At 41.8% G+C, this 15009-nt stretch overlaps 1 protein-coding gene across 1 annotated transcript; it reads left to right on the top strand.

Moving 5' to 3' along the window:
- Nucleotides 1-6627: 6627 nt before the first annotated feature.
- On the top strand, nucleotides 6628-9199 carry LOC139824365 (uncharacterized). Its single transcript, XM_071796893.1, has 5 exons — nucleotides 6628-6750; nucleotides 6871-7326; nucleotides 7576-8461; nucleotides 8525-8667; nucleotides 9029-9199. The coding sequence occupies exons 1-5, from the start codon at nucleotides 6628-6630 to the stop codon at nucleotides 9197-9199; spliced, it is 1779 nt and encodes a 592-aa protein (XP_071652994.1).
- The last annotated feature ends 5810 nt before the right edge of the window (nucleotides 9200-15009 follow it).

The following is a 15009-nucleotide window of genomic DNA, read 5'->3' as shown; positions in this document are numbered from 1 at the left end:
TGGTGTCTTTAGACCTGATAATAGTTGTGACATAGTTCACAAAAATCATATGAGAAAAATAAATATATTTTTATACATTTGTCTTCGACGAGCGTGATGAGAGGCAGAGTCTCTTACAGATACACAGTCTCTTACAGACATAGAGTCTTTAAGGATTTATCTAGACAAATTTTCATAGCGCATAAACATAAAAAAATTGATTTGTCTATATACATTGTGACGTTACGGCTTCACCGCGCGTGGCAGCGTCCCCGCCGCCGTCACAAGGCGTGGGGTTTGCGCCCCATAACGGGCCCGGAGCGCATACCGAGCGTCGAGATCTCCCTAGGGGGATCTAATTGTAAAATGCGACAGAGAATTGATTTATTTGTAATTTTGTATGAGCGGCGCCCCACCGACCGAAGAGGAGGACACGCAACAAAGACCAGCTATCGGCAGGAAATTACAGGCCACCCGTATTCGGTTTGAGAGAGACGGCCCGGCGAGGCGAGGTGCGAGCGACGCTACCAGGAGTCCGAGTGGGCCTGGCAGGAGCGGCCAGGAGTGCCCCCGCGAGGACGCCCGGCGCCCCGGACCCGGAGCACCGTTAATCGTGGACGCCGAGAGGGCGGAGGGTCAAACCCGGAGGCGGAGTGGCAGCGGCCGGAGCTTACAGCAGGGCGGTCCCCTCCCAGGGAGGAAGTATCAAGGGCCAGACGGGCCCGAAAGCGGAGTAAGAGTGCACGGCGCCCCTCCGAGATATGGCGTTGCGCCGATCGATAATACGGAGCGTCCGGAATCCTGCGCGACGCCGATGACGGCCGAGCCGCTACGCAGAACGGCCGCGCGCAGCCCCGCGAGGGGCGAAATGTTCGACCCGCGATCGAGAGCGACGTCGCTCTTCCTCTTCTGCGCTATCCGCCGAACCGACTAGACGCGTTCCGCGTTGCCATCCGCTTTTGCCCGCGAGAAGCCCGGCCCGTCGTGGGTGACCCCAGCCGACCTGAACGAGGAAGGAGGACGACGGCGAGGACGAGCCCCGGGAGCAGCGTGTCGGTGAGGTCGCCCGTTAATTGACTGTGAGTCACGAGCGGACTGCGAGGGGGTTGCGCTCCCGTTATGTTGTCGACCCGCCATATTTTACGTTAGCCGTGCAGGCAAGCTCGGCGTAAAGTTTCGGTCGGCGGTCGACACCAAGCGCGTGGGACCCCGGACGTGGTTGTCGTCGGCAGGGTAATTGAAGCGAGCCTTGGGAGATCCGGTCCGGGAAGCGTCAAAGAGCCCCCGGTTAACGGGGTACGCGATACGCGTTAATTTAGCATTACTGGAGCGTTCCAGCGGTTTCGGAGCACGTGAGGGCCGCGTGCTCCTCGATCACGCGCGTTGCGTTGTCGGGCCGAGCGACGTGGTCTCACGCCGTACTCATGGTCGCCGCGTTTCTATCCGTTTTCTATCACCTTGCGTATTATAGTTTGTATTAGTATCTCTCGCATTATAATCTGTATTATCGCCTCTCGCATTATCGTTTGTGTCATTATCTCTCGCATTATAATCTGTATTATCGCCTCTCGCATTATAGTTTGTATTATCATCTTCGTATTACCGCTTGTATTCGACCTGATTCGACCCCGTTATTAACGTCCGTATGCGATGTCGTGGGAGAGTTCGCGAGCGGCGTTATTCGCGTGTGATTGAGCCTCCCCTATTTAGTCTTTGCGTTGGCGGGACCCGCGTTATTCTGGGTTACCTCCTCTCCGTATTTCGGTACCATAGTCCGCGATTTACGCTAAACTTCGTACTCCATCGTATGACAGGTCGTGATCTTCTCGTGGTCCAAGTGGCGATCCGCATTAAGTTTCGTATTCTGTGTACTAATCCGTATTCGACCCGGCGGTAGCTTATGCGAGGTTGCATGATATTTCGCGAATTGCGTTCTCCCGCGTATTACTGACAATCGCCTGGTTCGTATTTACGTTGTCGGGACAGGAGGTACCCTGTGCCGTTCGTTCTTATTAATTATATTTCATCCGACGCGTTCCCTTAGTTTATTTGCTATTACTTTCCCTCTGTCCATCGCCTTTTTTTGTTTACTGCGTTCGGAATAAAGCCTGTTGGTACACTCATTGTTAAATTATCTGCGTTCGTGCGATTTATTTCCCCGTCCCCGCAAACTCCAGCGCTGCCCGGCATACACCCTGCCCCTCCACCATTAGGTGAGCTAGCTAACCCCTCGTGCCGAGGACGGTGCCGACTTTCGCGGACCTGGTCGTTTCGCGATTCAGTGACGCGACTCGTGCGCGTCTAGCGCCCAAACGATTCATCGCGGTCAAGCCGCCGTCCGAGGGCGAGGGCTCCGAACGTGAGAGACCCTCCATCCCGCTCTCCCCCTTTTTGCTCCGCTTTCGGCAACGAAAAAGCGTGACAACATATGCATAAGAAAATAGACCAATTCATTTCCTTATGTATATGTATGTATGTATGTACATGTATGCATATGAGCATTTCATGACAAATTACCGAAGATTTTCCTCAAACATTTTTAATTTAGCGGAAATTTTGGTGTTTTTATACTAAATGAAAGTAGCTTCCATGACTGTTTTTAGATTTTTATCTCTATCCATACTTAATGTTACGTCCAACCCCAGGATTAGGATAAGAAAAACTGGGAAGCGAAGGAAAAGCTAACCAGAGGAGTAGGGGTAAGGAAGGACGCAACCAGATACTTACAAATGTTGCTCGCAGGTACACGCTTTGAAGCGGGTGGCGCGAGCAGAATGTACTTTCAATGGCTCAAGAAGGATCAACGTCCGTAGGGACGCTAGGACGCCTTCCGTGAGCGGTGCGATCATCGGTTCTCTTTTGAGTCAGGGAATTTAATCCCTTTAACTCAGGATCGGATCTCGTGCGATTTTGAGAGAGAGAAGAGTAGTGAGTCAGGTCTTAAGTTATAAATAAATGAGATGGGAATTTATATTTAACATAAATAAAACATTTATTACAAATATAAGTTGAGTAAACTATCGATATTACAATAAGTGAAAACTAGGCAAATGAAACGCGAGATTGAAAACATTTAAGATAGATTTAGGTGTAGAATGTATGTGTAAGGTATATGTTGTGTGCATTCTTCGCCGGTGTTACAAAAGTACGGGGGTGATCGGGCAGGATTTTTAAGGGAAAACCTATTTGAAAATGGACATTCTGCCCGCTATTATTACAATCAAGATCGGAATTGAATTACATAATTCTTTAACTAAGTGTACGTATGATGTATATGTGTGACATTCCACGTCAAGTGGTCCCTCCCTCTGTCCAAAAATTGAAGCGACTTTAAATATTGAGTTTGTGCTTAAAATGTTCGTATAAGCAAGGGCTTTCAAAATTTGGGTGGCCTTTTTGAAAAACTCCATAAACCCATGACCCCATAAGCAAAATAACCCAAAAACCTGATGAAGTGATCTTACAATATGATTTAAACGACTTGTCTCTTCCCAATAATCGCTTTAATTAAGCTGTTTGGCCCTAAAACCCTCATAAACTATTAACCCCATGACCCCTTAATCTTATAACCCTCAAAACCTCATAATCCCATAACCATATAGCCCCATAAGCTTCTAAACCCCTATAATCGAAACCATCGCACTTTGATTACATTATCTTTCTATACCTCTGTGTTTAAAATCAACGTGTAAAGAGAGAGAGATTGTATAAGTGCAGCCATCTATGGCGTTCGTATTGCGGTAGGTCGGAACGCGCGAATATGTATGCGAAAAATAGGTCCCGACCGCGTAGTAACTCAGGCGTTCGAGAACGGCCGAGCGCGGGCTTCCCGCGCGCTTGCGTAAGGATATTGGGAGGGGCGCGCAGCCCAGGCGAGCGAGCATTCGTTACCCAGATCTCGTGCACGATACATCGTGCGTTATATCTAAATTCGATACAGAATTGCGTCATCTTTTGTGCATCGTGTCGTTAAGTTGTGAGGTAGCTGATATCTGCCTCTCCGTGTACAATAGTAACATAATTATTTCTCATACCTCAATCAACGAAAGATACGGACAATTACGATCATCACCGAGAGGAATCCAGTGATATCCGTCCCGGCGAGACATGCCAGCACGTGGAACGAAGGAAGGCAGCCATTTTTCTGAAACGTTCGAGAGAGCCTTTTCGACAGGAATCACGAGCCCTTTCGAAGTCTTGGATAAACGAGAGAGATAAGGATTGAGCCTTTTTGATATACTCATTGTGTGAACATCCTAGGTGATGTTATCGTCTATGAAAGGTAACCTGTTTAAATATACTCGAGTGAAAACGTTAGACTCTCGTCTACCGTTACTGAGTGTGAACGTTAGACATTCGTCTACCGTTACGAGAGAGATCATCAATCCTCTCAAGGTTATTCTCTGCCATTACAGCTCGCAGAGATCACGAGAGCAATTGAGAGGAAAACTTCCTCGCCTTTTGAAAAAGACAGTAAAAAGTTATCTCGAGTCTAATTATAATACTGAGCTCAGTCTAAAGTAAAGTAAATAATTAATCGTTCGGTTGCAACCATTTTCGTGACAAGTAAAAAACTTTATTTCTTTCTTTTGTGCGTCTATTTCATTATAATTGATTATACAATATCTCTTATTGTTTATTACGTTACTTTGCGAACATTCTTTACATTCACTTGTAATACGTATTAAATGAAAATGCGTTTCTTGCGAAATATATAAATCGTCTCTTGCGTGATGATAAAACTACCGAGTATTCGTTTCAGTGCGTTGCTAAAAAAGTTCTTATTCAATTACTTTATAATCTTCTAATAATTATCTTGCGAATTACGAATTATCTAGTATTACGTTCATGCTGTGGTGAATTAATGTGTCAATCAAAGACTGCATATTAAAATATTTAATTCAGTAAACTCAGTGAGAAACTTATTGCTTATGTTTTTGTCGTTGCTCATATTGTATGTATAGCTTATGTTTTAGTAATCGCTCGTGATATAGTATAATGCTTTGTTGTGATTCAGAAACGAGTTTGGTAATACTCAATCAGTATTAAACTTACAAATAATTCATTTAATAGAAGGATAAGAGTTATTCAGTAATTAGAAATAAAAGATTGATGCATTATTTCCCAAATTATACAAATTTTATCTGAAGTGATATTCTTGTAATAATTGATTTATGTTTATGTTTCCAACGATCCTTTCTTTAGAGAAGAGTAACTAATGCTGAGATTGACTACGTCAAGAGAGATTATAAGAAAAAATACTATGACAATTTTCTTCTAATGAAGCTTTTATATGATAAAGAAGAGCCTTAGTAAAACTTCAAAATATATTATGATACATATTTAAAGAAAGGACTGTTCTACGATAACCATTTATTTGTTCTTTTATGCATTTATTGTATTTCTATTGTCTTTTATATTATCTATGTACAATTTTGTTCACGAATACTGGGAAGGTTTTAGGGCAGTTTCCCTTCTCCTACGCAACAAATGTTGGTATTCTTTGTATAGTTCTGCCCACTCTAAACTTCTTTTTTTTTGAATTACATATACATTACGAAACGCAATCTCTCTCAATAAACGGATTCTTTTTATTTGTTCCTTCCTCATCTAATTCTCGAGATCAGGCTTGTGCGCGAGCTTGTGCAAACATTGGTCCTTCGAGCCGGATATAGATTTATGATTCCGGATAAAGATAGTAAAGTAAAGATTCATTTTAGCTATTGATACATTTACAAAGTACATCCGGATTGAGGAAGCAACAAATAGAGTTTCGCGAAGGTTTACATATAGAAATATTCAGATTAAATATTTTCACTAAAGCCATTTTGAATTGAATTCAAAACAATGGATTCAATAGTCAATCGTCTCGGTCAACAACTCGTCTTAAGTAGTTTCATAGCAAACGCCTATGATAATTTTATAAATGAAGGGTCCCCGGTAATTACTCAACAACAAATAGATAGGTACGTGGCATCTCTTAATAATCTTTGGACTCAATTCAGTAGGGAGAATGAGGGCATTCTGATGGCTCTCACTAGACTTCCAAGAGATGAAAGAATACCTCTTTTGACTCATTCATACTTTTCGGAATCATTATATACGGATACGCGTATATGTTATCTAGCATCTGTTGAACAAATAAAGTCTAGTCTTTCTTTACGTGAACCAGTTGTGTTAGGAGCGAGTCTTAGGGAAGAGGAACCAGTTGTCGTAAGGTCTAGTTCTCGTATTAATGAACCAAGTGCAACAAAAGATAGTGTAACTTCTGAGCAACCAGTTTTAACTAATTCTGTGTCAGTTCCATCGTTGTCTAATAAAATTCCTTCGACTAGCCATGTGATGTCTTATGGTTCACCATATGCTAGGCTTCCACGGATGGATATTCCTACCTTTGATGGTAATCCTGCAAAATGGCTTGAGTATCGAGATTTATTCCATTCTATGGTTGTATCTACATCCTTAACGGCTGTTGAAATGTTGCAATACCTAAAAACTAGTTTAATTGGTACAGCAGCTCATTTGATTCAAAACACTACATTAACTGCAGAGAACTTTTTAAAGGCATGGGAATCATTAGTATCGTTTTATGATAATACTCGACTTCAAGTCAACACAGCATTAAATTCATTAGTTAATCTGAAGCCTATGACAAAAGAATCGTCTGTCGAGTTAGAGCTGTTGTATACCACTGTGCTTCAAATTTATCGAACTCTGGAAACTTTGCAACAGCCAGTTGAAACGTGGGATGCCATTTTTGTTTACTCAACGGTGAGAAGGTTAGATTCGGAATCGGTGAAAGCTTGGGAGAATAAATTAGGTTCCTCAAAAATCCCTCCTTCATGGAAGGATCTTATCGAATTCTTAGTAACTCGTCTTTTTTCACTTCAGGCTTATGAGAAATCTCGAGGGATCAAGTTTCAGTTTAAGTCTCAACCAGCTACAGCCAAAACATATTATCAGGGTCAATCAAATGACAATTCAGGGTCAAATAAAAACGTTTGTCCAATTTGTAAAGGAAAACATTACGTTATGAAATGTCCTAAATACGTGGATGAGACTTTAGCTCAGAAATTAGCACTCGTAACTAAACACAAACTGTGTTTCAATTGCCTAGGAAATCATCGAGTTTCCCATTGTAAGGTAGTTAAACGTTGTCAGAAGTGCGGGAAAAAGCATCATACTACAATACACAAAGTAGAAGCTTCGTCGGAAAAGAAAGATGTAAAGTCTGAAGATCAGGTTCAATCTAGTTCTGCTGTGATGGATACGAACGCTGCTAAAGTTTTACATTCTATTGTCGATTCAAATGTACCTGCTTCTTGTGTCTTATTAGCGACAGCTAGAGTATTTATAATTTTTGATAGAAATGAAACAAGGAGTGTTCGAGCACTCATCGATCCCAGGTCAGAGGTATCAATTATTACGGAAAGAGTAGTTCAACAACTTAACCTGCCTCGTCGTAACTCTTCAATCTCTTTAGCAGGTATCGGTGGACAAGGGACTAATAAAACTAAAGGTATCACCTCGTTCGTAATCAAACCACGTTTTTTATCTAAATTCGAAATAAAAACAACCGCTTATATTCTGCCAAAGTTGACTTCGTCTATTCCTTCTCTTGCGTATGATAAGGATGCATGGTTGCATTTGAAGAATCTTAATCTAGCAGATCCGTCATTTAATAAGCCAGGTTCCATTGACCTAATAATAGGAATAGATTTGTACACTCAGATTATAGAGGAAGGTATAGTAAAGGGAGAACCCAATACTCCTATCGCTCAGTTGACCAAACTCGGTTGGATTGTTTCAGGATTAGCTAGTCTTAACCAAATTCGTTCTCATGCTCAGGGCTATCACGTGTCAGTTAATGATGATCTTCATGATCTACTTAAACGATTCTGGGAAACAGAAGAAGTTTCATTGTCTACTCAAACGTTGTCTAAGGACGAACAAGATTGCGAAGATCATTTTAAGGCTACTCACTCTCGCGACGCGGTCGGTAGATATATCGTTAAACTTCCGTTTAAAGATTCTCCGGATAAATTAGGAGATTCCAAAGCTAAAGCCATTCGACAAATGGTTAATATGTCTAATAAATTTTCGAATAATAAGTCTCACGGTAAATTGTATACGGATTTCATCGAGGAATACGAGAAATTGAACCATATGAAGCGCGTAGATAAAAATCTAATTGAACCAAACAGAGTCTATTATATGCCTCACCACGGAGTTTATCGAGAACAGAGTCTCAGTACAAAGTTGCGAGTCGTTTTTAACGGCTCCAGTAAAACAACTACCGGTTATTCGCTTAATCAAATTCTACATGCGGGAGCAAAATTGCAAATCAATTTGTTTAACGTTCTCATATGGTTTCGAGTGTTTCGATACGTCTTTTTCGCGGATATTGAAAAGATGTACAGACAGATACGCGTACATCCTGACGATTGGGATTTTCAAAGGATTGTGTGGATAGATTTTCTTGGTAAACTTATCATCTTTATTCTTCTCACAGTAACTTATGGTTTAATATGCGCACCCTTTCTAGCATTACGGGCTTTTGAGCAATTGATTCTTGACGAAGGTCATAGATTTCCCTTGGCTATGCCAACTATGAAAAAAGGGAGGTATATCGACGACTTCTTTGGAGGAGAAGATACAATTGAGAAAACACAATTGGTAATTGAGCAAGTAAACAATCTTTGCATGGCGGGCGGTTTTCCTTTAAAGAAATGGGTCAGCAATAATCCAGAAATTCTAAATTCTATTCCTTTGAATCATAGACTTAACAATACATCTGTTTAAATAGACGAATCTTCCATCATACATGCGTTAGGTTTAGCTTGGCATCCATCGACTGATCAATTTCGATTTACTTTAAATCTTGAAGAACCAAATGTCATTTCGAAAAGGACTATTCTCTCGACTATTTCAAAGATATTCGATCCATTAGGATTTCTATCTCCTGTTACTATTTCGGGCAGGATTCTTGTTCAGGAATTATGGTCTAGTGGACTTGACTGGGATGACGAACTCCCTCCTGTCCTTTTAGCTAAATGGAAGCAATTCATGTGCCAGTTACAAGAAGCATCAAGCTTTACGTTTCCAAGATGGATTGGATCAAACCAAGTTGACTCATTTGAAATTCATGGATTTTGCGATGCATCTCAGCACGCAATCGCTGCTGTTGTTTATCTTAGGTCTTGTTCTAATGAGTCAGTAGTTACCGTCACACTTGTAGCAGCAAAGACGAAGGTAGCCCCTCTAAAAAGACTTACTATACCGCGACTAGAATTATTAGGAGCAGTTCTACTCACTAAATTGATGATCTCGATTCTTCTTACTCTCGAAAGACTTGATATTCCTTTATTCGCTTGGATAGACTCGCAAGTTGCTTACACATGGATCACCAATCATCCTCGATGGAAGGAATTTGTTCGTAATAGAGTTTGTTTCATCCAAGATTCGTTGCCACAATGTAAGTGGGGTTTAGTTCCAGGAATTAAAAATCCGGCGGATTTAGCTACGAGAGGGATTTCTCCTTCGCATTTGAGTGAAAGCTCCATATGGTGGAGTGGACCAGAATGGCTTTCTCAACCCAGTTCTGATTGGCCACAAACTCCGTTGCCATGTGGCATTGAAAACCTTGAAGAAAGAGAGAACAAAATCTGTTCGGTGGTCACTAATAAAGTCTCAGAAGTATGGAATCTTATCTATAAATATTTGAATCTTACAAAATTGCTTCGCGTTACTGCGTTGTGTAGAAAGTTTATTCGTAGGACACGCAAAGATCTTGATGTAACTATAAATCCTCTTCTTTCAGTTAGTGATGTTTGTCATGAGCGTGACTTTTGGATAAAGATTATTCAACGTTGTTCATTCTCTTCTGAGATTAAAATTATCTCGCAAGGACAATCACTTTCTAAATCGAATCCGTTAGTACGCCTAACTCCTTATATAGATGCAAATGGAATGCTTCGAGTAGGAGGAAGACTTCAAAATTCCTTATTAACAGAAGAAAATAAACATCCCTTCATACTACCCAAAGATTCAGCTCTCACGAATTTAGTTATATCAGACGCACACTCTCGAACCCTTCATGGTGGAACACAAGTTACGTTAGCTTTTATTAGACAAACTTATTGGATTATAGGAGGTCGAGTAGTGGTTAAGTCATTCATTCTGAAGTGTGTTAGATGCACTCGATTTCGTCAACAACGAGCTCAACAACTTATGAGGCAGCTCTCAGTTGAACGAGTTATTCCATCTCAAGCATTCTTACACTCAGGTGTAGACTATGCTGGACCGTTTACTCTCAAAACGTGGAAGGGTAGAAAAGCTAAGACATATAAAGGCTATATTTCACTTTTCGTTTGTCTCGCTACTTCAGCTATTCATTTAGAGTTGGTCACTGATTACACCTCAGAAGCATTCATTGCTGCTTATCGACGTTTTACTTCCAGACGAGGTATATGTTCTACTCTTACTAGTGATTGTGGAACGAACTTTCAGGGAGCCGATAAGGAATTTAAACAACTTTTCTCTGAGGCCTCTGATCATTGGAAAGACATAGCTTCTTGTTTATTAGGTGATGGCACGCAATGGAAGTTTAATCCTCCTTCCGCTCCTCATTTCGGAGGAAAATGGGAGGCTGGTGTCAAATCAGTCAAGTATCATTTAAAACGCACAATTGGGGATACTTTACTAACTTACGAAGACATGACTACTCTTTTAACACAAATTGAGGCAGTATTAAACTCGCGTCCTCTTTGTCAATTGTCGGACGATCCAGATGATATTTCAATTATTACCCCGGGGCATTTTCTTATTGGAGGCGCTCTCTCAACCATTCCTGAACCATCATTATCTTTAGTTCAAATTTCTCACTTAAACAGATGGCAATTACTGCAACAAAAACTTGAGCACTTTTGGTCGCACTGGTCAAAAGATTACTTACAGAGACAACTTGCTATTTATAAATGGAATAGTGTAAATCATTCTATAACAGAGGGTTCAGTGGTTCTCGTGGTTGATGAGCGTTATCCACCGTCGAAGTGGCCTTTAGGCAAAGTTATTAAAATACACCCAGGACCTGATGGTCTTACTAGAGTTGTTACGGTCAAGACTCAATCGTCAGAATTTAAACGTCCAATTGCTAAGTTGTGTCCTTTGGCAGTTGATCGGGTTTGTTTGCAATTTATTCGTCAACTACGTTAACGAAGGCGGGCGGAAATGTTTGAAATCAACGTGTAAAGAGAGAGAGATTGTATAAGTGCAGCCATCTATGGCGTTCGTATTGCGGTAGGTCGGAACGCGCGAATATGTATGCGAAAAATAGGTCCCGACCGCGTAGTAACTCAGGCGTTCGAGAACGGCCGAGCGCGGACTTCCCGCGCGCTTGCGTAAGGATATTGGGAGGGGCGCGCAGCCCAGGCGAGCGAGCATTCGTTACCCAGATCTCGTGCACGATACATCGTGCGTTATATCTAAATTCGATACAGAATTGCGTCATCTTTTGTGCATCGTGTCGTTAAGTTGTGAGGTAGCTGATATCTGCCTCTCCGTGTACAATAGTAACATAATTATTTCTCATACCTCAATCAACGAAAGATACGGACAATTACGATCATCACCGAGAGGAATCCAGTGATATCCGTCCCGGCGAGACATGCCAGCACGTGGAACGAAGGAAGGCAGCCATTTTTCTGAAACGTTCGAGAGAGCCTTTTCGACAGGAATCACGAGCCCTTTCGAAGTCTTGGATAAACGAGAGAGATAAGGATTGAGCCTTTTTGATATACTCATTGTGTGAACATCCTAGGTGATGTTATCGTCTATGAAAGGTAACCTGTTTAAATATACTCGAGTGAAAACGTTAGACTCTCGTCTACCGTTACTGAGTGTGAACGTTAGACATTCGTCTACCGTTACGAGAGAGATCATCAATCCTCTCAAGGTTATTCTCTGCCATTACAGCTCGCAGAGATCACGAGAGCAATTGAGAGGAAAACTTCCTCGCCTTTTGAAAAAGACAGTAAAAAGTTATCTCGAGTCTAATTATAATACTGAGCTCAGTCTAAAGTAAAGTAAATAATTAATCGTTCGGTTGCAACCATTTTCGTGACAAGTAAAAAACTTTATTTCTTTCTTTTGTGCGTCTATTTCATTATAATTGATTATACAATATCTCTTATTGTTTATTACGTTACTTTGCGAACATTCTTTACATTCACTTGTAATACGTATTAAATGAAAATGCGTTTCTTGCGAAATATATAAATCGTCTCTTGCGTGATGATAAAACTACCGAGTATTCGTTTCAGTGCGTTGCTAAAAAAGTTCTTATTCAATTACTTTATAATCTTCTAATAATTATCTTGCAAATTACGAATTATCTAGTATTACGTTCATGCTGTGGTGAATTAATGTGTCAATCAAAGACTGCATATTAAAATATTTAATTCAGTAAACTCAGTGAGAAACTTATTGCTTATGTTTTTGTCGTTGCTCATATTGTATGTATAGCTTATGTTTTAGTAATCGCTCGTGATATAGTATAATGCTTTGTTGTGATTCAGAAACGAGTTTGGTAATACTCAATCAGTATTAAATTTACAAATAATTCATTTAATAGAAGGATAAGAGTTTTCAGTAATTAGAAATAAAAGATTGATGCATTATTTCCCAGATTATACAAATTTTATCTGAAGTGATATTCTTGTAATAATTGATTTATGTTTATGTTTCCAACGATCCTTTCTTTAGAGAAGAATAACTAATGCCGAGCTTGACTACGTCAAGAGAGATTATAAGAAAAAATACCATGACAATTTTCTTCTAATGAAGCTTTTATATGATAAAGAAGAGCCTTAATAAAACTTCAAAGTATATTATGATACATATTTAAAGAAAGGACTGTTCTCTAATAACAATTTATTTGTTTCTTTTCATGTATTTGATACATTTATTGTATTTCTATTGTCTTTTATATTATCTATGTACAATTTTGTTCACGAATACTGGGAAGATTTTAGGGCAGTTTCCCTTCTCCTACGCAACAAATGTTGGTATTCTTTGTATAGTTCTGCCCACTCTAAACTTCTTTTTTTTTGAATTACATATACATTACGAAACGCAATCTCTCTCAATAAACGGATTCTTTTTATTTGTTCCTTCCTCATCTAATTCTCGAGATCAGGCTTGTGCGCGAGCTTGTGCAAACACTCTGTAATCCTGTAATCCCATAACCCCTTGACCCTAACACACCAAAACCCCATAACCCCATAACCCCATTCTAAAATATGCCCAATTACATTTGAATACGCATCATGTCTTACATGCACAATGTCACGACTCATTCCAAAAACTGCATTACCATGTCGTCAGTATCCAAAAACTCCATAAAAATCATAACTTAATGCCGTACTTAGTACCGCGGCGGGTACGGTTGTAGCCGGACGGGGAAGTTGATTAACCACACGTCTCGGAATTCTATGTTATCATGGTCGCCACTCGATTTTTACCTCGGCCTATCGAGAAAGATACTAATTCATGCGGACAAACCTTTCGCTGACTTCACTGATTCCCCTTTCTACGACTTTGTTTCAGCTTCCATCTGTCTCTGGTTCGACCCTCTGGACTCTCGGACCGCTGTGTGCTGAAGGGACCCTTTGCCGCTTCGCTGGATCACCGTCACTCTGGAGGATTGCGTCGATGGAGGATTTCGAGCGGCCGACAGGTAAGTAGGTTCGGTATGGATGAAAGTCTTTTCAGGTTCTTCGCCGCCGGATGTTTTTTCAATAAATGTCACACGTAATCTTCCGAATAATAGGTAGAATATAATTTATTTCTCCTTTTTCAGTTACATGGACGTTATTGTCGAATAAGCGGGATTACGCTAGCCGCTGAGCGGGATCGTTCTCGCTCTCTGATCGCTTGCCGTTTGCGAGTTCCGTTCCGTTAAGATACTACGCGAGAAGTTAGGAAGACGAGTTTGTGAGTGTTGGCTCGATGCGACCGCTCGCATCGAGTTCCGAGAGACGAATCCTCGATCGCTGGGCTCGCTTGCCCTGCCTCGCTGTCGCTGGGGCTATCCCCACTACGCGCCCTGATCATTCTTCCAGGCCTTTCGCACGCAGCTGTGTCAACAGCTCCATTGTTCTGGCTCGCACATCTGGCAGACACCTGAGTGTTTTCGCACAACTCGCCGTATTCCGTTCGCTCGCTTTTGACTAGCCACATTGTTCTCGGCCGCACATCTGCCGTACACCTGTGGCTAACTCGTGTTTACATTTCCGCATTCCGATCGTCTTCGCACTTCGCGTATTCGAGAAAGCATATTTACGCTTCGCGCTATTCAAGGGCGACATTCTCCTCGCCGTAGTTTCTAGATAATTCGAGATGCTTTCGCGATAGAAGCTCTATGCTCAGACTTACAAAATAATGTCGTTTCCGCGTATCCGCGCCCCGAATCGTTTGATACTCGGCAAGCCGATATTCCGTGATGCTGACACCAGGCTTGCTTAGCGGCAAGCGTGTTTCGCTTTTTCGCCCCGATTTGGCGTTACCGCGTTCCGACTCGCTCGAGACTCGGCAGGACGAGTCTCTGTCGACTCTGCAACGCGTGTGCTTAGCATTAAGCGGTTTCCGCTTTTCCGCCCTAATTTGGCGTTACCGCGCTCCGACTCGCTCGAGATTCGGTAGGACGAGTCTCTGTCGACTCCACGACACGTATGCTTAGCGGTAAGCGGTTTTCGCTCTCTCGCCCCGACTTTGCGTTACCGTGCTCCGACTCGCTCGAGACTCGGTAGGACGAGTCTGTAGTGACTCCACAACACGCTTGCTTAGCGGTAAACGGTTTCCGCTTCGATGCACCGAGTTTGCTTCGCCGTACTCCGACTCGCTCAAAACTCGGTGGGGCGAGTCTAAAGGGACTCCACAACACGCTTGCTTAGCGGTAAGCGGTTTCCGCTTCGATGCACCGAGTTTGCTTCGCCGCACTCCGATACGCTCGAAACTCGGTGTCGATGTTCT

The sequence above is a fragment of the Temnothorax longispinosus genome, unplaced genomic scaffold (assembly GCF_030848805.1).
Source record: "Temnothorax longispinosus isolate EJ_2023e unplaced genomic scaffold, Tlon_JGU_v1 HiC_scaffold_34, whole genome shotgun sequence".
NCBI lineage: Eukaryota > Metazoa > Arthropoda > Insecta > Hymenoptera > Formicidae > Temnothorax > Temnothorax longispinosus.
Note: the sequence above shows the minus strand (reverse complement) of the source record. Positions and strands in the feature narration are given on the sequence as shown.

What these genes read in the sequence shown, in the direction of transcription:
- LOC139824365 (XM_071796893.1), top strand. Translation starts at nt 6,628, where the DNA reads ATGACAAAAGAATCGTCTGTCGAGTTAGAGCTGTTGTATACCACTGTG. An exon ending in CCATTTTTGTTTACTCAACG is followed by an intron (nt 6,751 to 6,870) that starts GTGAGAAGGTTA and finishes TTTTCACTTCAG; the next exon opens with GCTTATGAGAAATCTCGAGG. An exon ending in CACAATTGGTAATTGAGCAA is followed by an intron (nt 8,668 to 9,028) that starts GTAAACAATCTT and finishes CTGTCCTTTTAG; the next exon opens with CTAAATGGAAGCAATTCATG.